Genomic DNA, 22,705 nt, shown 5'->3' on the forward strand with positions numbered 1-22,705 from the left:
AAGTTTTTAGTCATTACATGTTAATTTGGGTTTACCTGAAGGTTAGTTATTGGTCCAATTAACCCCTTTTACAAGTTTCTGCCTCTCTTTTGGAGCTATCTTTTCTAGGGACTTTTCAATTCTGTGTCTGTACTCTACACAGTGATTTCACACACATAGCATTTATAGGGTTTTTGTGACCACCTAGGACTCAGCCTGGATATAAATAGGACGTAAAATGCGTAGATAGGACTCAACAACAATTAGAAGTAATTTTAATTCTTGCATTTGTTTTCCTTTGTTCTTTCTTTTTAAATATACTAACAATTGTGGTAGCGCCAGAAGTAGTTTATTTGACGATGAGTAAACTTTCTTAATTGCATTTGCTTAAGAGTGAACATTCCTTTAGCTGTCATGTTTCCCAGTCTTGCAGTGAATGTGCTTGTAATTCCTTTGCTCTGAATCAGACTTGGGAAAGACGCGCTGTATTAAATAATTGATGCATTTGCTAGTGACCCAGTTGTAATGTACTAATGTCTGTACTGCTTCTTAATGACACCCAGAGCTCAAAGTCTGGTAATGCCGAGGTGGGATGTTTCAACCTCTTGGCTGTGAGATGCAACTGCCAAATTAGGAAATTGGTTTAAGCTGTGCTATTCTTAAACGTGACACAATTTGACCTATGGTAGCAAGGCGCTGTTTGCTTTGCTCCTACTGAACTTACATTAGCACTCTTTGAGGCTAAGATAACTTTCAAGGTAACCTTTTTTACATAAATGTTTCCTTGAGAAAGTGCATTAGATAGTAACAGAAGTTCACTATTCAATGGTAGATTGCACAACAGCCTTTTTGATTTCTAAAGGAAGTGAATTCAGTGGCCCAAGTGCCAAACCTCAGCCCTTCATTACATCACTGAACTTCTGGTATTTTGGCAGGGACAGGGGAAGGGGGATATTTTTGCTACTGAGAGTTTAGTTAAGTTGGCATAGCATCCTCTGTTTGCACAGCTTACTAGGTAACTAGAACCCACTTGTCTAGGCAAAGGGCCTTTCATTGGGCTGAGTTGCCCTTTGTGAGAATCAGTCCCTTAACACAGTGGCACATACTGTTATCTTTGCTCACAACCCAATTCTGGTTTTATATTATAAACAAGATAGTTTTGAGGAGTTATTTTGGACCCCAAGGATGATACACAGCAGGTTTTACTCTATCCAAGTACAGTGGTTGTCAGTGAGAAAAGACATAGATCTGCATCCAGGCATTCTTCATTACCTCTTTATTTATATTGTGCCATCTCCTCGAATCACTGTCCTACTGGTTTTTGCACTAGTCATGTAGTAAAGGGACTTCTTAAAAGAGTGGTCAAACATCCAAAAATGTTAGGATAACTAGGAGAAATCTTTGCTTCTCCCCACTGTCCTCAAACTATGGGATTGGGTTTTCCTTGGTTTTTTTTCCTCTGTTGTTGTTTTTCAAGGCAAGATAATCATTGAGACAGCTGAAAAAATAATTTTTAAATGTCCGATTTACTGTTAACAGCTATTGCTTCCCTTCAAGCATCAAAATACAGTGAAGTATAAATAAATCCAGACTCAACAGTTCATTAATTTTTTGGTTGTAGTCAGGTTTTCATGGATAAGAGTAGCACAGAAAAATATGGAGCAAGCAGATTATGACAACAGGCATGGTTAACACAATATGATAATATCCAGTAGCTAGGCCAGGTTGAATCATGAAAAATCTAAAATTGAGGACAAAGGGGCTTTTGGTGTTTGTCTGACCTATGAGCATTAATGGAGGAATTCCGAAGGGGTGGTAGAAAGTTAGAATTAGACAGGAACAAAATCTTAACTACTCTGCTTTGAATCAGGTTGCATTAAGTATTTTCACTGATAGGAAGAAAATTCAAGACAACCACACATTAAAGCATGTCCATTTTGGAATGCAATTTTTGAAAATGTATGTGTTGGATAAATAATATTCAGGCATCAAGAATTCAGTGATAAAATATTTGACTGGGGATGTGTATTAGAACACACAAAATTTAAAAAAAATGAAAAAAGTTAAAAAAAGATAATTCTAGTGTGTTACAAAAGTTTATGGAAAAATTGACACAGTAAGAAATTCTTTATGTATATTTCAGAAAAAGTTCTCAAGTGACCTTTTTTTGTTTGTATTTTTGTTCTCCATATGTTGTCTATTTACTTTGTTACTTCTTAGGTTTCTAAATTTTTTGTTTTGTTTTGTTTTTCAAGTCCTTGGATAAAGTTGTAATGGAAATGAGCACATGTGAAGAGCCACGTGCCCCTAATGGACCCTCTCCTATAGCAACTGCATCTGGGCAGAGGTCAGTGATGGTACTAACATGTAATTGGTCAAAAAACAGATTGGCTGCAAATTTTCAGAAGTGTATAGGGTTGCAGGTTGCCATTCCTATCTCCTCCAAAATTTTATTTTATTGCTTGTGTGTGAAGTAGTGTAGTGGTAATGGAGCTATCCAGACCCAAGCCTGGAGAGAACATGTGAACTAAGTATGGAGCTTGCAAGATATGTTTCCTGTGGGTGCAACTGCTATGTCAGATATTTACTGAGTTTAATTGATATTAAATTTTTAAAAAATTAATGATATCTTGCCTTCATTCTTTTTGGAAAATATATATGATGTTCATGTGGGTTTTTAAAAATTTTATTTTTCATTTGTTTTGTCTAAAGAGTTTTGAGGGCTGTTTGTGAGTGCAGTGTTTTAAAGTTCTATTTTCTTAGTTGTATCAGCCAATTCTTACTGGGAGATTTCATGCACAATGTGTAGACCAAAACTTAAATAATTTGGTGAGACAGTTCAGCATTACATCGGTGATTTTCATCTCTCCACACCCCCAATTATTTCCTTTACATGGACCCAAAACATTTTTCAGTGGTCACAGGGACCTATGTGCAGAGAAATAAATTTGATGATACAATTGCTTTTCTCGTTTTAACTTCTGTGCAATGTGTAGAAGTAGTCCATGGGCCTCTGTGTCTCTAAGGTACAGCTTGAAAATCTGTGCCACAGAGATTTTGTGTAGAATGAAAGTTGTCAAAAGGAAGGGAATGACAAATCACACGAATTGTTCTTTTAAAAGAAGCAGAAAAAACCCAAGAAAACAAAAGGGCAAAAATTTTTAGATGTTAAAATAATATTTAATATTCAATTTTCCATTCACTAATGTAAAACATTCAGAATGTATAAGATTTTTATTAAAAAATTATTTGCAACTGCTTAATCTTTTTTAATACTGTAGAAGAGTAACCACCATTTGGGATGCCTTTCTTTATAGAATGAAAAAAAGCAAATACTTTATACTATTTTGAATACATGAAAGTTACTATTCTTAATGGACAAAATAATTCGGCTTACAGAGAAAAATACTAACCAGACTGGAATTGTCAAATAATTAATTTGACATTAATTACTCCTCATCTGTGCATAAAGAAGAGTAAGATTTCTGTGTAATGATGTAGACTGCTATTTTTATGTATGTATAACATACATAACATAACATATAATACATACTTCCATCTAATTTAACGTGGAAGGATTGTGTTAACTGTTATACTGCATGTAGATTGATCTTGGTCAAATGTATGTTCTTTACGTAGAGATTAGGATCACAGAGTGGAAATTATTGTGAACTACAGGTATATTGAGCAAAAGCTGCTAACTGTAGAATGCACTAGTAACTTCATTTAACATCTCTTTCATTATTTATTTCATCTGTTTGATTTTGTGCCCTTCACTCGGTTTATATTTAATATGTTGGAATTTCACTTTTTAGTGAATATGGCTTTGCTGAAAAAGTGGTAGAAGGCATTTCAGTTTCTGTGAACTCCATTATAATAAGGATTGGTGCAAAAGCCTTTAATGCTTCATTTGAACTTTCCCAGCTGAGAATATATAGTGTAAATGCAAACTGGGAACATGCTGACCTTAGATTTACCAGAATACAAGAAGCTCAACGTGGAGAGGTAAATAATACCTTTTACTAACTTTTTTCCCTTGTTTTTGTGGTGAAGGAGGAAGTTGAATTGCTACCTTTTACAGTGTAGAGAACATGCCATTACTGGGAGTGGAGACACTCTGTGTTCAGTAATTTCAGTTGTCCTCTAGGAACACAAATATGTAAAAATAGTGGATTTGAGTCAGATCAAATGGCCAACGTGGATGCTTAGGCAAGAACAAAGACCAGGGCAAGCAGGTGTATGGTTTTCCTCTTACGTTCTCCAAGCTTGTAACTATTTTAAAATGCAAACTGAGCCAGACTTGAAGACTACTGAAAGAACAAAGAATGGTATATTAAATGTGGAAGGATAAGAAGTTGTGCTGGTTTTGTTATTGTTGTTGTTAGTAGTAGTAGTAATAATAGTAACAACAACAAGAATTATATTTTTAAAATTTTAACTGGTTATTTATTTGCTTGTGAGGATCTGCCTGATAAGGATTTTCTTTTTCTAAAGCAGTTTCAAATGAATTTTAGTTAAGTTCTTTGTGCAATTACTTTCTTGGAATACCTAAATCCTCTGTATATATAATAAAGTAATAGCAGTAAAGTGCATATGTTTCTACTGTCTGGGAGAATAGCACATGGAAATGCTACTTTGATGTACACCATTCACTTGCCTTCTCCCAGGTAACCAAAGGCAAATGTATACTGACTGCAAAATTGATTCTAAATATTGTATTCAAGGAGACTTATTTTAGCATCATACATCTGGCCTTGGATAAAGGGGTGTTTTAAGTTTTGCCCATGAGTGCCTGTTTAGAGGTGATAATTCTGAACCAAGTAGAGCTTACTCAGAGTTAAGGAGTGTGGTAGTTGATTTTATGTAGGGAAAGAAACGCCGAGAGAATATCAGTTAAAAATACCACAAAAGTAAGAAGTTGAAAACTATTTTTCTGACAGTTTTCCTTTCTTGCAGTTTATCTGTATGCTGATGCTCCCATATTAATGAAATCTAAATGGGATGAATTAAAGTTTGATTAGATGGAGTTTTGTATTGGCAGATTTTTTGATTTTGTGGTTTTTAGGAAGAATTTGATTCTGAACAGTTGACTGTACAAAACAGAGCTTTCCTTGGGGGAGTATTCCTTTTTGTGCAATGAATACCAGAAACAAATGTCTAGAAATTACAGAGAACGATTTGTTAGCAGTAAATTTCATGAAAAGGTAAAAAACCAAAACCAGTGCTGTACTTTGAAGACAACATGTGCTGAACGATATTTTTAGGGTGTAATCATTTAGCTTTGCACTGTAGCTACATTGTTAATGTGTTAAGGAGTCTCCTTAGAATTCTTTTAGAAGCTTTCAATCACACTGCATCTCCTGTATGAGGAGGATAGGTACTCTGCTTTTCTGCAAATATTGTTTCAGGATGCTTTGCACTGCACTTTCCATCTTGCTCACTTGACTGAGTGTGCGTCCTTTCCAGACCCACTGGGTATGTTTTACTTAAGTCTCTGCTTATGTTCTCAGGACATATGCTGTAAGGTTTTCAAATTGACAAGAGGAGAATGACAGGTGAAGAATAAGACACCTACCAAACAAATTCTTCCTTCTTGCTCTTTACTCACGGCTGATCTTTGTTTCTTCAGAGGGTAATCGTAGAATCATGGAATCATTAAGGTTGGAAAAGACCTCCAACACATTGAGTCTAACTTTTGACCAAATGTCACCATGCCCACTAAACCATAGCACTAAGTGCCGTGTCCAGTCATTTCTTGAACATCTGCATGAATGGTAACTCCACCACTTCCTGGGCAGCCCATTCCAATGCTTAACCACCTTTTTAGTGAAAAAATTTTTGCTGATGTCCCTACCTTAACCTCCTCTGGTGCAGCTGGAGGCCATTTCCTCTTGTTCTGTTGCTAGTTTTGTCTCCTGCCTGGGAGAAGAGACTGTCCCCCATCTTGCTGCAATCTCCTTTCAGGTTGTAGAGAGCAATAAGGTCACTTCTGAGCCTTTTTTTCTCCAGGCTAAACATGCCCATCTCCCTCAGATGCTCCTCATAAGACTTGTGCTCCAGAGCCTTCACCTTCTCTGGGCATGCTCCAGCTACCTCCACGTCTGTCTTGAAGTGGTGGGCCCAGAACTGAACAGTCACTCTGCCCCCAGCCTGTGGTGCTGCCTGTGGTTGTTGTGACCTAAGTGCAGGACCTGGCACTTGGCCTTGTTGAGCATCATAAAATTGCCCTTGGCTCATCAATCCAAACTGTCCAGATCCCTCTTCAGCACCTTCCTACCCTCCAGCAGATCAACAATCTTCCAGCTTAGTGTTGTCTGTGAACTTACTGAGGGAACTTAATCCCATCATCCAGATCATGTAGGAAGGAGTTTTAGGTAAACTAGAATTACTGTTTTTTCCTATTGATGTCCTGTTCGTTTGATGTTCTCCATGATGTTCCTGCTGGACCATCACTCATTTTTCCGTATTTGATTTTCAGTGTCCAGCTGTACTTGATGCTCTTGTATCATTATTCTAACATTTGCTTGCTGTGTCTTCTAGAAATCCATGTAGTGGATTCAGAGCTTTGAATTTACATGGCATGCCGTGTGCTCAGTGTTTAACTTTCTCTTTTAATTGAGATAACTCCAAATAACACTCCAAAAAAATGTTTCCTATCCTGTAGCTTTGTTTCCCTCCCTGCTCTTTTCTTTTTTAACATTTTGAAACTAAACTACACAATCTTTTTATTCCTCTCCCAAAAGCAACCTTGTATGCAATAGTTGTGACCTTTATTTTCTTCTGAATATTTTAAATGCTGCTTATTACCTGCGCCTGCTTGGAAGTAGCTTAATGTTTCTGTGGCAAGCAGGGTGAGGGCTTTACTTCCTGACAGCTGTAAGTGGAATAACAAGTGAGTTGTATGAGGCTCATGTGAGTTTGTGTCTACATATGGACAGATGTACACATACACATGCACAGGGTTAGGTGCAAGTAAACTGTCATATTGCATCAAGGTGTTTTTCTCTTTTTTCTGTCTTTAAAGGTTTTGACTTTTAAAGAAATCAACTGGCAGATGATCAGAATAGAAGCTGATGCAATCCAGAGTTCCAAGCATGAAATCATGAGTGCTCCAGTTCGACTGATTACTAACCAATCAAAAATTAGGGTCACACTTAAAAGAAGGGTAAATTTGAAAAGTTTAAAATCTTATTTTGTTTTTTAATTTGTAATTTGTGCTCTTAATGCATGCATGCCCATAGTAAAGATTTTAAATTTAGGCCATATCGAATGTAGAATTCCCTGAACTAAATTTATAGTAACATGTAACTGTAAGACTGTAGAGTTTACAAGAAATAGTACAGCCAGATTTTGAAAATGAAGACCTTATACAGGTCCTATTAATAAAATGGTTTAATTTGCAGAGCTTTGTTTATGATGATGCTTGTTGTTTTATCTCTCTAGATTCAGGTAATATTTACACTACTTATATTTAGAGAAATGCAGCAGTTTAATACCTGGTGCATGCCAAATACATAGAGTGAGGCATAAATATACTGTGTCTTAGGTACTTCTTAGGTAATGAGAGGAATAAAATTTAAAATAAAAAATGTTTCTTACTGCTTTTTGCATTCAGCTTTTCTTTACCCCATTTAATTAATATAAGAAATGTAAGTACTTAGTTCAACTTCTTCCCATTTTTATTTTACAGTTAAAAGACTGTAATGTTGTGGCATCCAAACTGGTTCTGATTCTGGATGATTTACTGTGGGTTTTGACTGATTCCCAATTGAAAGCCATGGTGCAGTATGCCAAATCTCTTAGTGAAGCCATAGAGAAATCAGCAGAACAGAGGAAGAGCTTGGCTTCTGAAACAGCCCAGGTATGAGAATTGATTGTCTCACTGTATCATTATTGGGTGTTCCACAGTACAACACAGTGTGGTTAGTTGTGTTAATTTATTTTAGAAAATGTTCAGTTACTCATTTTCATTCAGCTGTATATCTTAAACTACACTGGGAATGAATTGTAGTATAAAATAGTCTTTATTTTGCAAAAATTTGTGTATTGATGTTAATTGCAGAAAATAAAAGAAATTTTATTTCTTTATCCATGTACAGAGTGTTTAGATTCCTGTATTTACTTAACTCTTTATTGACTGTTAAGTAAATTTGTTCTTCAAATATTTTCTGGTTATGAATTTAAATAATTAAGACACACTAAGGTAACCTTAATGTGTGGGTAGATATGCTTACCATAATGATTTAAAGTGCTTGTCCAATTTGTTCTCATGGTACTGAAAAATTAGCTTTTATTAAGAGCTTACCTTCATGTGGTTCTCATTAGAATATATGGTGAAAAACAATTCTACTTTCAATATATTTCTGCTGGCACATCTGTGCTGTTGATGCTGCATATAAGTCTTGGTATTCTTCAGCACACAGAGCAGGCTAGACCAACTGGGCTTTGTGAGTGTTGAGGGGAGGCACCTCTTCTTGTCTGAAGAAGCAGGACAGGTACACTGAAAAAAGATAATGCTGTAAATAAAACATGATTTATTACTGTAAAGTCAGTTGTAGAGAATCTCTTAGATTAAAGCTAGTGTACTGTAATGGAGAGTTCAGTTCTTGTGCTGGTCCTTATGCCTTACAATGTGGTGTGAAGGTCTAGCCACAGCAATCTAATGGTTACCTGCTGTTGAGCTGGGAGGTTCTGATCCTTCAGTGCCCTGTGCTTGCATCTCACCTGTTCCCTGATACTGGCACTGACTCATGTTTGACCCGATTGTGATGTAGCTTGAGGAGCTACATTAGCAGAAAGGAGCCCACTGTTGGTTTAGTTCCCTGAACAGCTTGCAACAAAAGCTAGAAAAATACCAGTGCTGCAAGTGACAGGAGTGTAAGGAAGTGTGGGGAACAGGGAGAATGGGAGATGCACTGGCAGTGCAGTGACACATCCATTAGCTTGACTTAGCTATTCTAGAACAGTACACTTAAATCTCAGTAATGATCCAAGAGGGAATGCGTGTCATGCAGATTTTTCCTTGTTTCAAAGGCCTGTTTTGTGTCAGTAAACGGGTACTTATGCTTGAAAGAAACAATAAACATTATAAATTGATGTGACTAAATATTTTTTCAGAGCTCTGCCCCTGCACCCAGCTCCCAGCAGGTGAAAGCGCACCAGACAACAGCAGCACCTGATCAAAACGATGCAATAGTAAAATTGTTTAATGATTTTGATGTTAAAGAAACTTCTTATCACTTAGTAATTTCCCATTTGGACCTACATATATGTGATGATATCCATTCTAAAGAAAAAGGTAATTTTTTTTTTTTAAGTAACATGTTTGAGAATCATAATCATCTTTAGGAGATATTTTGAGGAATACAACAATGAGACAATAATAATACAATAAAGTCAAGAGACTTTTGTTTAGAGGAACAGTCAGAATTGTCTCCAGTGTCTGTGGACACATGTAAAATTATTTAGGTGGCTCTGTCAGGACAACATTTCACTATTAAATGTAATTGTTTTAGAATAAGTGCAAAAACTAAGATTGCTAGTAGCTTCTGTGCTTTTCTGTCTTCTAGGAACTGATTCTGTCAGTCTCATGGTTACTGCTGGGTTTTTTTTTCTTTTATAAGTTAACTGCATTATGAAGAATGCACTGGCAACATTTCTGTGGCTTGAAGGGGTCACTATAAAATCTGCTTCTGTAATACTCATAAATATAGACTAATAAAAGAGCAGTCCTCTTTGTGTTACTAATTTAGACAGTTTGGTATGATCTGCACCGCATGGAAAGAATGGAGCAAGTATCCTGTGACCTTAAAATTTTGTGTGTAAATCTTGTACTGTTTCTTTTTAACAAAAGCCTATTGCACATAGTCACATTTAGAATCAGGAATAGAAGACAAATGAAGGCACTTTTTTCATGCCTTTTAAAAGTGATCATAGAAGAGTGACATATTGGTGTATATCTAAGAAGCTGGCTAGTCACGGAAAAATTTATGGAAACATGCAAGGTCTGCTGGAGAAGAGTATGAAAAACTTAGGGTTTAACAAATGCATTTCCTTGATTAGGAAAGAGACTTTCAGAGCAGCAGAGCATAAGGTTCACTGGCTAGAGGCATATTTCCTTACATGCAGTGTATACACTGCAGTTGGAATTTATCACTCCTGATGAGATCTCTTTATTGGTCCCTTATTTTTGGCCATGAAGTTTAAATTCAACAGTGGAAAAAGTCAGAGGAGAAGATTCTCAGAAGATGTCTTCCCTGCAGTATTTGTCAAATAAAATTTCATTATATAGTATTTTGAAAGTAAATGTTGGCTTCAAAGACTGATCATAATCATATATTCAGTGTAAAAAGTTTTGTTTCAGAAAAACTGCAGTAGTATGTTTTCAAAGTGTTGTCTTTTAAATAACATTGAAAACAGTATGGAATTTGTAAGTAGTGACTGAGTACAGAATTCTACAAGCTGATCTTTAGGAACCAGTGAAGACTATATGAATGAAGATTTTGAGGGAAGATAATGAGGTTGTAAGGAGAGACAGTAAAGGGAAGAAAGCAGTAGCTGTTAGATGTTTAAAGGATTACAGCAACATAGAACTAACATGCTAAATGCAATATCTGCAGAGCCAAGCATTGTTTTGTTTTACAGACCCAAACAGACGTGTTACAGGAGGGGCCATGCAGCTTTCCTTCAGCTATTTAACAGTGGACTATTATCCATTTCATAAAGCAGGTATGAAAGCAAGCATTTTATGAATTACCTATGCTTGAATGCTAAAAAAATTTGTGTGTACATGTATACAACTTAGATAATCGTGCTCAAACCATTTGAAATGCACCTTTTTACTTCCTTCTATATGCAAAAACAAACAACAAAAGCAACAACCTGGGAACCAGTTTAATTTCTGCAAATGAGCTGGTTTAGGCCAAACGCTCTTCACTGTTTTGTTTGGTCTTCTGACATGAAGAGAATTTTGTGTTGACAGAGGAAGGCAGTATTGCATATTGAGAATTCAGTAACTAGATATTAGCAAGAATCAATCTGCTAGATTTTTTTCATATATAGAAGTCTGTCATTTTATGTCCATTTCCAATCAGTGTTTTGCTTTTTATCTTATTTTGCTGAACAAGAATTTCAGTGTGTAGAGGTTCAATTGTGTAGCCTTTTGTTAAGAAATGTTATTAAAAAAAGTTAGCAATTTCCAAAGAAGTGTTTCTTACAAATAAAACATTTCTCATAAATAATTTCTAGTAGAAATATAAAAAATTTAGAAGAGACAGGATATGTTACAAAGCATGTGACAAGTAAAAGGGCCTGATCATCTTCCTAATCAGATGGTCTGGAGCAGAAATCCACATCATCATTCATGTTGGTCTGTCCTCTACTCCCAGCCTGTAAACACTCAGTTGGCTGATCATCCCTCCCGAGGCTGAGTTCCATCTGTTCCCATCGGTCTCACCCTCCGTGCCCTCTTGTGCTTCCCAAAAGGCCGTGTTCATCCCTTGCAGCATTTCAGTTGTGTGTGCTGTCTTGCCACATCTGTGATCCTAATGAGATCATACATTTGCATACACCTGCGCGCCCCTGTGGTTGCCCTGCTCCCACGCGTTCGTGATGCTGCATGTGTTTGTGTGCAAGCACTTCAGAGAGGCAGCTGCCCAGACTGACTTCCCAGAAGGGGTATTAGAGCTTTCCCTATGGTAATGCTAACCAAGTCCTGTAGGTCCTTCGGAGTTTGTCCTTTTGTTCCCTTTCTGGTTTCTTCCCTGTTCCTTTATCTTCTTCCTTAGCTATAAAAATGTGAATAACCTGCAAAGATAAGCGTGAGGAAGAAGTGTGGGGAAAAATATAATCTCTTGTGATAGGCCCCACCCTAAAAGTTTCTTCAATGCTGCAATATTTGCATTTAGACTTGAAATCTCTTTTTTTCCAAAATCATTTTCCTATTTTAATAGCAAACGTATTTACTCATCCCTAGTATAAGTATCCAAAAATTCATTAAGCCCCAATAAAGTAAGTGTTCACATGGTATTATTTAAAGAGTGATCTACCAACTGTTACAAATTATTTGTTATTGCATCCTCATTATTTAACAGGTTGGTAGAATATCTTTACAGGACTATTTAAATATACAGCGATTTCTTTCAGAGGTTTGAGTGCTTGACCAACAGAAACATGTTGGAATTGAAAACAGGAACAAAAGAATTTCCAGTGGGATTGATTTTTAAGGCTGTGTGTGCTGCAGCACTTCTCAAACTTACCTTCTTGTTTGTGTGCCATAAAGGTGCTAGAGAACCAAGACAAAAAGAATTCATTTCTGGAAAGGGACCAGGAACTTCTTAGGACACAATTCTGGCAGGAAAGATAAGCTTGGAAAAAGTGAGCATGAGAACATTGTTCTGTTACTTGCTCTCACTTTTTTTTTTTTCAGTTGAGCATTTTTTTGCATGTTCTCACATATGACATTAATGTGTCATAAGATTTCTCTGAACTGAAAATACTCAATGATGTTTTGAGTGTTAGTGGTGTTATAAGGCAGCTGGCAATGCTATATTCTGAGTGATTTTGTGAAGTGCTGGGACTTATTTTATGGAATATATAACTTCTGTTTTAACGTCTGGTATGACTGCTGTTGTTCTATAATTACAGCATGCAATGAGCTTATAGTTTGAAGAGTAATTGTGAAATAGTGGAAACTTGTTATCCTGTTAGAAGCAAAATTTCAAAGGAATTAATATTTCCCCCATTTCTCTTATTTGCAGGAGACAGCTGTGATCACTGGATGCATTATAGTGATGCAACTAAAACCAGAAGTGGATGGGCCAAAGAATTATTAAATGAATTCAAAAGCAATGTTGAATTGCTTAAGCAGGCTGTGAAAGATCAGGTCATAGATTCTCCTCCCAAATCACCACCTGCTGTATTTCCTCAGATTCTACAAACAGGTATTTTGTTTACATCACTTAATTCTCTACTTCCATGAAATATTAAAGCTATGAAAAAAAAAAAAACAAACCCTGTTCTTTTCAATGATTCCATCACTGTTCTTTCCTACAGGCAAGGAACAGATACCGAAAGGAACATCTAGGGCTTCCTCTGTATCTTCCCAACAACCAAAGGGCAAACTGATGTCTAGTCCTATTGTGGTTAGACTTGCAGATTTCAATATATATCAGGTACATTTCTTTAAGTTAGTAAAACTGGGGCTACTCCACCCTTGGCTGTTATGTAACTGTGCTTTTTAAGGGACAGTATGAAGCCCATTGAAATTAATGAGTCTTTCCATTCATAATTGGATTAGACCTTTATGGAACTGCTTCTGCTTTGTTAAAATTTGTGATCCTATCACAACTATGTGTTGGATCCAAGTTCTACTGTTCTCCAAATTATGAATTTGGAATTTAAATTTAATCTTTTCGTTGTACTATGTTATGTGCCCAATATTTTAATATGTGGTTTTGTGTATCATGGTTTTCTAATTGTTATATTTTTCAAAGTACATTAAAAACTGTTAAGAGGCTTCTTTAAGTTTTTAAGGTTTTTTTCCAGCCACTCCCTCTCCAGTGATATTTTGAGCAGACGCTTTAACCATTTCCATCCCTCTCCCCTTTGTTAGAATGAGTAGTTTTAGTTTCTGGTCGTGGTCCAGGTTGACTGTTCTGAGGCAAGTGGAATACAGAAGTGTATCTCCATTAGGCAGAATGGTAGTGATATGGGAGGATCATAAATTTCAGGTCCTAACAAAAATCTTAAGTATGTGTCCTTCGTCATTGTGATTTCTGCTTGCTCTTGTTCCAATTTCTAACATTTTTCTGCTATATCGCTTCTGGTGTTGTGGGAGAGTGCAGATTGCTGCTAGGAGCATTCGTCTGGATCTGAAGTGGTTTTATACTACTGCTTTGTACTGTTCATGTTTCCATTTGCCTTCTGCTCTTGTCTCCTCCTCTCTACACAAACACATTTTCAATTTTTGAATTGTTATTATTTCTATGCAGTTTCCTAAAAGCTATTTTTCTAAATAGATCATTTTACTTGAATTTTTGTGTGTGTTAATGCAGATATGTTTGCCTCTTGAAAACAGCTACATAGAGTGAAGCGGGCTTGTAAAGGTCAAGTATTCATTATTTCCAGTGAAACTCATTCTAGTAGACATCATCATCTGTTCAATATTAATACATTGGGTAATTTCAAACTAGCAGTTTGACCTGCTAACTGTTGAATGAAAGAGCTTTGTTTTGGCAACATACTTTTTAAACTAGGATACATTCAATAAAATTTAAGGTCAAATATAAATCAAATGTTGATTTCTTACTTGTTTTTAATTGTGGTTCATTTACATTGTAAGGAAATAGAAATGGAGATTACTGTTCCATAGTGTCTTGATTCTCCTGTGAAGCAGACCATCAGGCATATCCAAGCATACATATCTCTGCCAAGTGCATGCTGAACACCTTGCTTAGCATACAGTGTGAGAGTTGGCCTGTGTACTGGAATTTGTTCTTATGACAGTACAAGAACTTCCTAACGTGTAATAAACTTATCTAGCTTCTAATCTCTCCCTTATCTAGACCAGACTGTATGGAAACACACTCCATGCAAGCATAAATGTTTAAACAGGAGCTGTAAGATTTGCAATAAAAAAATCAGATCATTCTCAGCTTCTGCTGAATGCCTTTGAAAGTGACCTGCTGCCTCTTGCCTTGTATGAGGGAAGAGGATCTGGTACCTTTGAAACAGTTTTCTTGTGAAACAGTTCTACGCAAGTCATTTCTGCTACAAGGCAGTTAAGTCTTTCTTACTGTCAGCACTTTGTGTTGTGCTTGAGGACCTACACCCAAGAGCAGTGGAATGTTACCTTACTAGGGGCAGTACCTTGCAACTACAAATGCTTAATCATTCATAAAAATGTAATGTGTTAATGAAATAATCTTCTATCTTTTACAGGTTTCAACAGCAGACCAATGTCGTTCTTCCCCTAAAGCTCTGATCTCTTGCAATAAAAAGTCACTTTATCTTCCACCAGAAATGCCAGCTATTCATATTGAATTCACTGAATATTACTACCCAGATGGAAAGGACTTTCCTAGTAAGACTTCTTTTTTTTTTTTTTTCTTTTTTTGTACTGAAGCATAAATTTTGTGTGTTACTTTCACCTTTGTGAAGCTTAACGCTCAGAAATAGGTAATGGCTTTCTAAAATGGCTAGAGCACAAGACTGCTTTATTTCCACAGTGCTTGCTCCTGGCAAACTCCTGTTAATACTGATTTTTTATAAACATGGTTTTTCAGTCTAAAAACACTTGCAACATTTTTGCTGGCACATGAATTATTCATTCTCCAGCATCCACATATTGTTTCTGCAATTTCACTGTCTGGCTACATAAAAGAACTCAAACTATTGCAGTAATACCTAAAATGCAACAAAGAGGTGCTGGAGTTATTTGTAGGAATGTATTCTGTGGCTGGCCCTGTTTTATATACAGAAATGTTAGTGGATTTCTTGGGGATGGGGCTCGAGGACAGCAAATTTCCATGGTCTTGCCCTTCCTCTGTAATGAGAATATTCTCCCCCTTTCCTCAGACTTAATTCTATTAGTTTTTTTTACACTCAAAAATTCAGTTACTTGCTTGGAGTGAAAGAAGCATCGCTTCAGGTATCTGCTAACAATTTATTCGTCCTTGAGACTAAGGGAGCAGGTTTCTTTTCTTTCCCTGATGAAAAGTACTGGTGAAAATGTAAGTTTGCAATCATTTAAAAACCAAACAAAACCCAACCCATAAACATTTGACTTATTCTCATGGTTTCATTTTCTTTTCTCTTTTAGTTCCATGTCCAAATTTGTATGGCCAGCTGAATGCTTTACAGTTCACCCTGGATCAGAGAAGTATTCTTTGGCTAAACCAGTTTGTGTTGGATTTGAAACAGAGTCTTATTCAGTTCATGGCCATGTACAAGTTAAATGACAATTCAAAATCAGATGAACATGTTGATGTTAGAGTGGATGGACTAATGTTAAAGGTACACTGTCACTGAGGATGGGGTTTGTGGTTCCTTGGAAGACTATTTCTTTTATTCTGAAAAGCTGTTAGCAGAGCAACTTAAGAAATAAATACCTAAATGAATGAAAAAACACTAATCTAAAAAACTCTGCAGAATACGATGGTTTGAAGACAGACATCTTATCTCCTATACTCCTTCATCTGTGTCCTAGGGGTATTTTGGTTTTGTATTGAAGACCTGAGTGGGAGTACTAACAAAGTATTTCCCTGTGATCAGTGAACTTGACATAGCAGAACTAAAAAGAAATTGAGCACTAAAGTAAAAATAACTAGTGAAAAATTAATATTTGTACTCTATATTAATGCAAGGGCCCTCCCTTGTTCCACTGGTTGTATTATATCAAAACTCTTTTTGTCTTGTTAATGAGTGCCTAGAGTAAGGAAAGCAGTTTATCTGAAGGTTTATTTCCTTCTCCAAAGCCCATTCTCACCATTTTCTGTTTCATGCTGGCTCTTGGTGTAGTTCAGGTACATGAGTTCTCTGTATGCTTATTCCAGAGGAGTGGTGCTTGTTAATATGGCTGAACATCAAATTTTTGCTTCCCTTGTCTTCTCATCCTTTGTAAAAAAAGGATTATTGAGCAGATAAATTTCCCACCCATCCCCTGTTTGCATTGTGAATTTCATTGTATGGTTTCCAAGGTTCAGAGGTGAACAAAACAAGTATTTTCAGCGGTGCCCACAGGAGAGGTTTCAAGGGTTCTAAAAAGTCAGCATATGGAGAGATGGTTGTCTGTCTAAGCTCCTGGTGCGTACTTAATGGAGCTTTACAAGCAAGGGAGAAATACTGTTTGTATTGAATAAAAACAGTTATTAAGAGCAAATGACTGGAAGTCTGCAAATATAGATTGATCTGATACTGAATTATTATATGTGAATAGCCTACTAAACTAATTATGTCACCCATGTATTAACAGCATTATTTTTTTTCTAGCAAATGATGAATATTTTAATAGCGTGCTTGATGTTTACATATCAGATAGCTAATTATTTTATTTGGTTATTTTTTTCTGAGTCCTTGTATTTAAATGGAGAAGCTTCATTACCTTCATCTTTAAGTGTCTTTAGGGATGATTTTTTTACTCCTACTTTCTAGATTCAGAATGGAGATATTGTGATAGAAGGCAGTGTAACTGATACTAGCAAAACTAGAGTTGCCAATGTTCATGTTAACAATTTAAGAAACAGGATTTGGCATAAAATATGTTTACTTTAAAATGTGCACTAAAAATATGCAGGTTAAATTAAATAGAGAAGTATTAGCTGCATTAGCACATTTAACTGCTTGCTTGTATCTTAACATAGAAATAAAATACTGTAGGACTCGGTATGGTGAAAAACCCTGTCTGACAAGCCAGATTGAACTCCAAATTATAATTCTCTGTTTTTCAAAGCTGTAAATTTTGGAAACACTTGACGAAACTTTTTAGCAAGCTGCTTGAGTTGAACAAATGAGCCACTTCAGCCTAATATAGCAGAACTAAATTTAAGACCTTCAGATAAGAAAAGCCTGAGACCCTTATGTTTTTGTACAAATATTTTGTACAAATACAAATGCCACATCATCCCTCTTAAAAATGAGAGAAAACATAAATCATAGTCTGTGAGCCTGACTTACCCCTGTTCTGTGTCACTGTACTTGATTTCTCATAAAACTGTAATTATATTCCTTTATATCAGCTGTCATGGCTACTATTTTGTTTCTTTAATTGTATACCTTCTTAATCTATGTATTTTTAACTAGACAAAATGTATTTCTCCCTTGCAGATCATCATCCCATTTGAAAACAAACCTGAAATTCATAAGGATCAACCTCGTGCACTTTCCATTCAAAGTTCAGAGATGATTGCTACGAATACCAGATGCTCACCAAACTGCAGACACTCTGATCTAGAAGCTTTGTTTCAGAACTTCAAGGACTCTGAATTTTTCAGTAGAACTTTCACCACTTTTCCTAAATCCCCAAAAAATTTTAATCTTTTGCATCCAATCTTCCAGAGACACGCTCATGAACAAGATACCAAAATGCATGATGTTTATAAAGGTTATATCATCCCAGAACTGAATAAATATGCATTAAAGACATCTGCAGCTACTGATGTTTGGTCCATGCATTTTTCCCAGTTTTGGATAGATTACGAAGGAACGAAAAGTGGGAAAGGCCGACCAATAAGCTTTGTGGACTCTTTCCCGCTTTCACTTTGGATTTGCCAGCCAATAAGATTTGCGAAGTCACAAAAAGAGCTTGTATCACATAACCAGACAGCCTTGAACATTCCAAAAAGTGAATCTAGTGATCTCTCTAGTAGATTGCAACGTAAGAAACTTCTAAAGGAGTATTACAGCAGTGAGACAGAGCCCTTGACCAATGGTATTCAAATGTCTGAGACTTCAGGAGTGCTTTCTGAAAGCTCTTCCTCTGATGCAGATGTCCATGTTCTTGTCCATGTTCAAAAACATGTAAGCGTGCAGATCAATCACTACCAGTATCTTTTTTTGCTGTTTCTCCATGAATCTCTTATATTGCTCCTGGAAAACTTAAGGAATGACGTAGAGGCAGTGACAGGAAAACCCGCAAAGCAAACAGATGTCTGCATTGGGATCCTACTGAAAAGTGCAGAAGTAGCCTTACTGCTCCATCCAGTGACTCAGGGAAACCCTTGTAAGTCTCCTGTTGAGGAAGAAGGAAGTCCCGTGGCATCAGAACTCTCCCCTGTGGGAAATGGGGCAACTCTTACTTCAGAGAGTAAATTAGTTGGTAGTAAGATAGTGGAAGCTGGTATTACTAATTTTGATTATGTAAATGACTGCAAGCCTCTGAATGCTGAAGTTAATAAAGGAATTTTAATAGATCCTCTTTTGTTTAAATCAGACAGTAATATGGATTTTCAGAAAGCAACGTCATTTTCTGATGATGCATCAGAAAAAGGTTTGGGCGATACAAGTGAAGGAGGAAGCAGTGGACTTTTTAGTAGAAGTGATTCAGAGGAGGTCTGTGGACCTCTAAGTGAGAAAAGTAGTTTGAATCCTAGGGATTCGGTGTCCATTCTAAATAAGAGAGAAGATTCTACTGAATTTTTCATTGATAAAGAGGATGACAGAAACATATTTTCAAATAAGTTAAATGAACAGGAAGGCACAACTGAAGGCTGTCCTAACCGAGTCGCTGACTTAGAAGCTGCCTTAGAATCTGAAGAGCTTGAAATCAACAAAGAAAAAGTGACTTCAGTTAAGATGTTTGCATTCCAGTCTTCATCAAGGTATAGAAGATTTAATACTAAATCAGTTTTCCTACTCTTTGAAAATATTTAGTAATCCTGTTGGCCACAGACTTGTAGTACTTTTAGCAGTCAGGAAGGGAACATCTTAAGAGTTGGCCTGTATGGTCCTTCCAACTCAGGCTGTTCTGTGACTGTATGTTAGAAGTTACGCCATATCCAGCATTCAGTGAAAGTTAAGATGAAGTGTTAGTTAATTGATTTAAACTATTTGCTTTTAGTTTAAATGTTAGGAAATAAGTATTGAGAGAATTATTGACACAAATACCTGGATGAATATATGTTGTTTCTACATTTACCTCTTTTTCCTATCAAAGGATTATTGAATAATCAGATTTTTTTGTTTTATATCTTGCCTGCTTTAGAGGAATTTTTTAAAGTAACTTCTATGTATTTCCTTTAATTTGAAATAATAATTTCTTCGTATCTTTATATTTTAAAAGTGCTAAGCATAAGGACCGCTGCTCGTCCAACCTCCCTGCATTCTCTGTTTCTTACAAAAATATGAAGAGAAGTCCATCACAAGTTTCTCTGGATACCATCTCTATTGATAGTATGATGCTAGAGGATCATTTGACAGAGAGTGATGGAAGTGATAGTCAAAGCTTTCTGGAGAAAGGTAAGTAGGTTTAACAAAATATTTTTAAGCAATACATGAAAATGTTGTTTGTTATTAAAGTTGTGCTCAAAAGGATTCTAGTCCAGCAAATCCTGGATACTTTACAAGACTCTTTCTGTTCCCTTCACCAGTAATACCAAGTGTATTCACCATATATCATTTCAAGTGAAAGCAATAATGTGTGCTACTTAAGCAGCACTATTTAATTTTAACACAGCTTAATTTTCCTCTCTTGAGGAAAGTAAGAGCATTGAAGTGCTGTGTTGCAAATCTGAATTCAGCAGAACTTGTTCCTTGCTCTGCTTAAAAGCAACTGTTTGGCTGCAAGTACTTACAGGTCGTAGCCTGAATTGGTGTTACAAATGAAGTGGTAAAGAAGCTTTCATTTTAGAGGTGGATGAAAAAGAAATAAGTTTTCACTCATGCTCACCATGCTAATTACCAGGCAGATAGGTTTGGTAGTCTCCTTGCAGCTCATCCTTAAGGAGTAGTTCCTAGCTATTGACTGTCTTAATAGCAAGTATTTGTCCAATTTTTGCTCATCTGTGCATATACTCATGAAATAATTTTCTCATGTCAGGAAATAGAGTAAGAAGAGCTTATTGCTACCTCTTTTCTGATAATTCTACTTTGCATAAAGACTGACTATTTTTTTCTGTAGGATTTCTCTTCAGTCTAGAGCAATAATGAGAAGACTGTTTCACTTGCAAGCCTGTTACATATTTGAATTGTAGGAGTATTCCTGCATGTGTTTGTGTGGGAGTGTACCATAAAATACGTTTTCCATTTAAAATAACCTTTATATGTCTTTTTAGCTTGTTAAACAATATTTAACTGCAGGTTAAGTATCAATGCTTTCCAGTTGTCAAGGAAACATTATCATCATTGCTCTGATGAAAGTATACGTAGCTTATTTCTCTAAACATACAAACACAGACATCTGCTCTAAAAGCACTGTGCAGTATTTTAGATACACAACTTGGAATTTTTTTTCCTGGCTGGATCACATTTATTTGGAAGACTAAAAAATGCCTTCACAGTTTCTTTTAACAATGCATGTAGAGTGCTGTTCTGGTTTTGTCACTATATCCTGCTTTACTTTTGATTAGCATTTAGAACTTTGAACTCTCTGTAAGAGGAATGGATTTGGCAGTTCAATCATAAATATTTGTTTAATAAGCCATTCAGCTCATGTTAAAAAATGAGTTTTTTATGAGTAGCAGACACTGCCTTTATTTTTAATGTAGGAGTGATTCAGATTATGCTGTGCTAACTTTGTGTTTTTTCTGATGTATATATGGAAGGTATTACAGCCACAAACTATCAAAGGCCATCAGAAAATGCCCACGAAGGAGGCACGGTGATTGAAAATTGTGATGGGTCATCTCCAGATGCCATGAGTGCTGCTTCAGAAAATGCCCATGAGACTAGTGAAGAAATGGTAATATTATTGTATTCCATTAGAATACTGATTCTGTAAATTAAACCTTAAAACAGAACTAAAATGGTTGCTTTTAGAGGTGATTTTTCAAGTCATTAGAAAATTGAATCCAAAATAGTAGTAATGATGATGGACACACATCATCTGATACCAAAGCTGACTTAACTCTGGCTTCTACTTCTTTCTTAAAAATACTGCAACCCAGGAGATAGAGGAAAAGGGCTGACTACTATGCAGATAGCCAAAGTTTAGTAGCCTATCCTAGCTCTTCAACCTGGTCTGATTCAGCACTGCAAATGCTTGGTTGTGCTTATGATATGCATAAAGTTAAATGCAGTTGTAGATATGTTGTAGGTAATGTCAGATGCATTTCAGGTACCTCATAGGTCGTGTGCTTCTCTGTCAGAGTAAGGAAAATCTGTCTCACTTCTACTGCTTTTCTAGCCAATTCTGATTTGGTGTCAGTGGGGTATAAATACAAGTGTCTGTCTTTGGACAGGCTGTTGAGCAATCCATTATGAAGCCAATGTGTACAAAAAGAAAAGAAGAAATAAGAATACTTTGTGCTTCTCTGTGAGCAAGGGTTTTGGATACAAAGGGGTGTTTTTTTCCTTTTGTGGTGGAAAAGGTTTACACATACCTTACGAACAATAATCACTGTAATTTCATTTTATAATCTTATCTGGGTCTTGTTGACAGATGTCTGTTGTGGTTTTTCAAGTATTTGGTGTTAATGGTGAAATTGACATCAGAGGAGAAGACACAGAAATATGCTTACAGGTCAACCGAGTGATACCAAACCAACTGGGAAATATTGGTGTTCGACAATATCTGTGCAGCAGAACTGTTGGTAAGAACTAACAATTCAGTGTGGTGAAATTGGAGCTGGAAGTATTTGTTATAAGTAAATAAAAATGCGAACACGGTTTTATGTTAGTGTAGTAGCATCCCTTTTATGCTGGTTTAGAACTCTGATTTCTTTCTCCATTGCCATACATTAAAAAGGAAGAGTAAATAAATGGAGCTGTCTATGATGATGTGGGTGAAAAGGTGCATTGCATTGAATTCTGGTCATTAGTTTGCTTTTTTGAAAATGAAGTAAGCTGCATTATGTGCTGGTTTTGGCTGGGGTAGACTTAATTGTCTTCATAGTGACTAGTATGGGGCTATGTTTTGGATTTTGTTTTTGCTATTAAACTGTCTTTATCTTAAGCCATGAGTTTTCTGGCTTTTACCCTTCCAATTTTCTCCCCAATCCCACTGGCGGGGGAGTGAGTGGGAGGCTGTGTGGGTCTTGACTGCTGGCAGGGTGGAACCTTGACACATTGCATT

At 36.3% G+C, this 22,705-nt stretch overlaps 1 protein-coding gene across 4 annotated transcripts in view; it reads left to right on the plus strand.

Annotated features, from left to right (window-relative positions):
• Positions 1-22,705, plus strand: part of UHRF1BP1L (UHRF1 binding protein 1 like) — a 51,939-nt gene that overhangs the window by 17,749 nt on the left and 11,485 nt on the right. For all 4 annotated transcript variants that reach the window (XR_004239593.1, XM_032105715.1, XM_032105714.1 and 1 more), the window contains 14 exons: positions 2,235-2,326; positions 3,795-3,984; positions 7,004-7,144; positions 7,670-7,840; positions 9,097-9,277; positions 10,624-10,707; positions 12,738-12,920; positions 13,033-13,151; positions 14,920-15,061; positions 15,800-15,993; positions 17,803-19,295; positions 19,757-19,932; positions 21,237-21,373; positions 22,073-22,223. Coding sequence is in view for 3 of the 4 variants with exons in the window: in XM_032105715.1 (XP_031961606.1) it covers positions 2,235-2,326; positions 3,795-3,984; positions 7,004-7,144; positions 7,670-7,840; positions 9,097-9,277; positions 10,624-10,707; positions 12,738-12,920; positions 13,033-13,151; positions 14,920-15,061; positions 15,800-15,993; positions 17,803-19,295; positions 19,757-19,932; positions 21,237-21,373; positions 22,073-22,223 (3,454 nt within the window). In the remaining variant the exon portion in view is untranslated. The remainder of the gene's footprint in view (positions 1-2,234; positions 2,327-3,794; positions 3,985-7,003; positions 7,145-7,669; positions 7,841-9,096; positions 9,278-10,623; positions 10,708-12,737; positions 12,921-13,032; positions 13,152-14,919; positions 15,062-15,799; positions 15,994-17,802; positions 19,296-19,756; positions 19,933-21,236; positions 21,374-22,072; positions 22,224-22,705) is intronic.

Source organism: Corvus moneduloides, chromosome 4 (genome assembly GCF_009650955.1).
Source record: "Corvus moneduloides isolate bCorMon1 chromosome 4, bCorMon1.pri, whole genome shotgun sequence".
Lineage (NCBI taxonomy): Eukaryota > Metazoa > Chordata > Aves > Passeriformes > Corvidae > Corvus > Corvus moneduloides.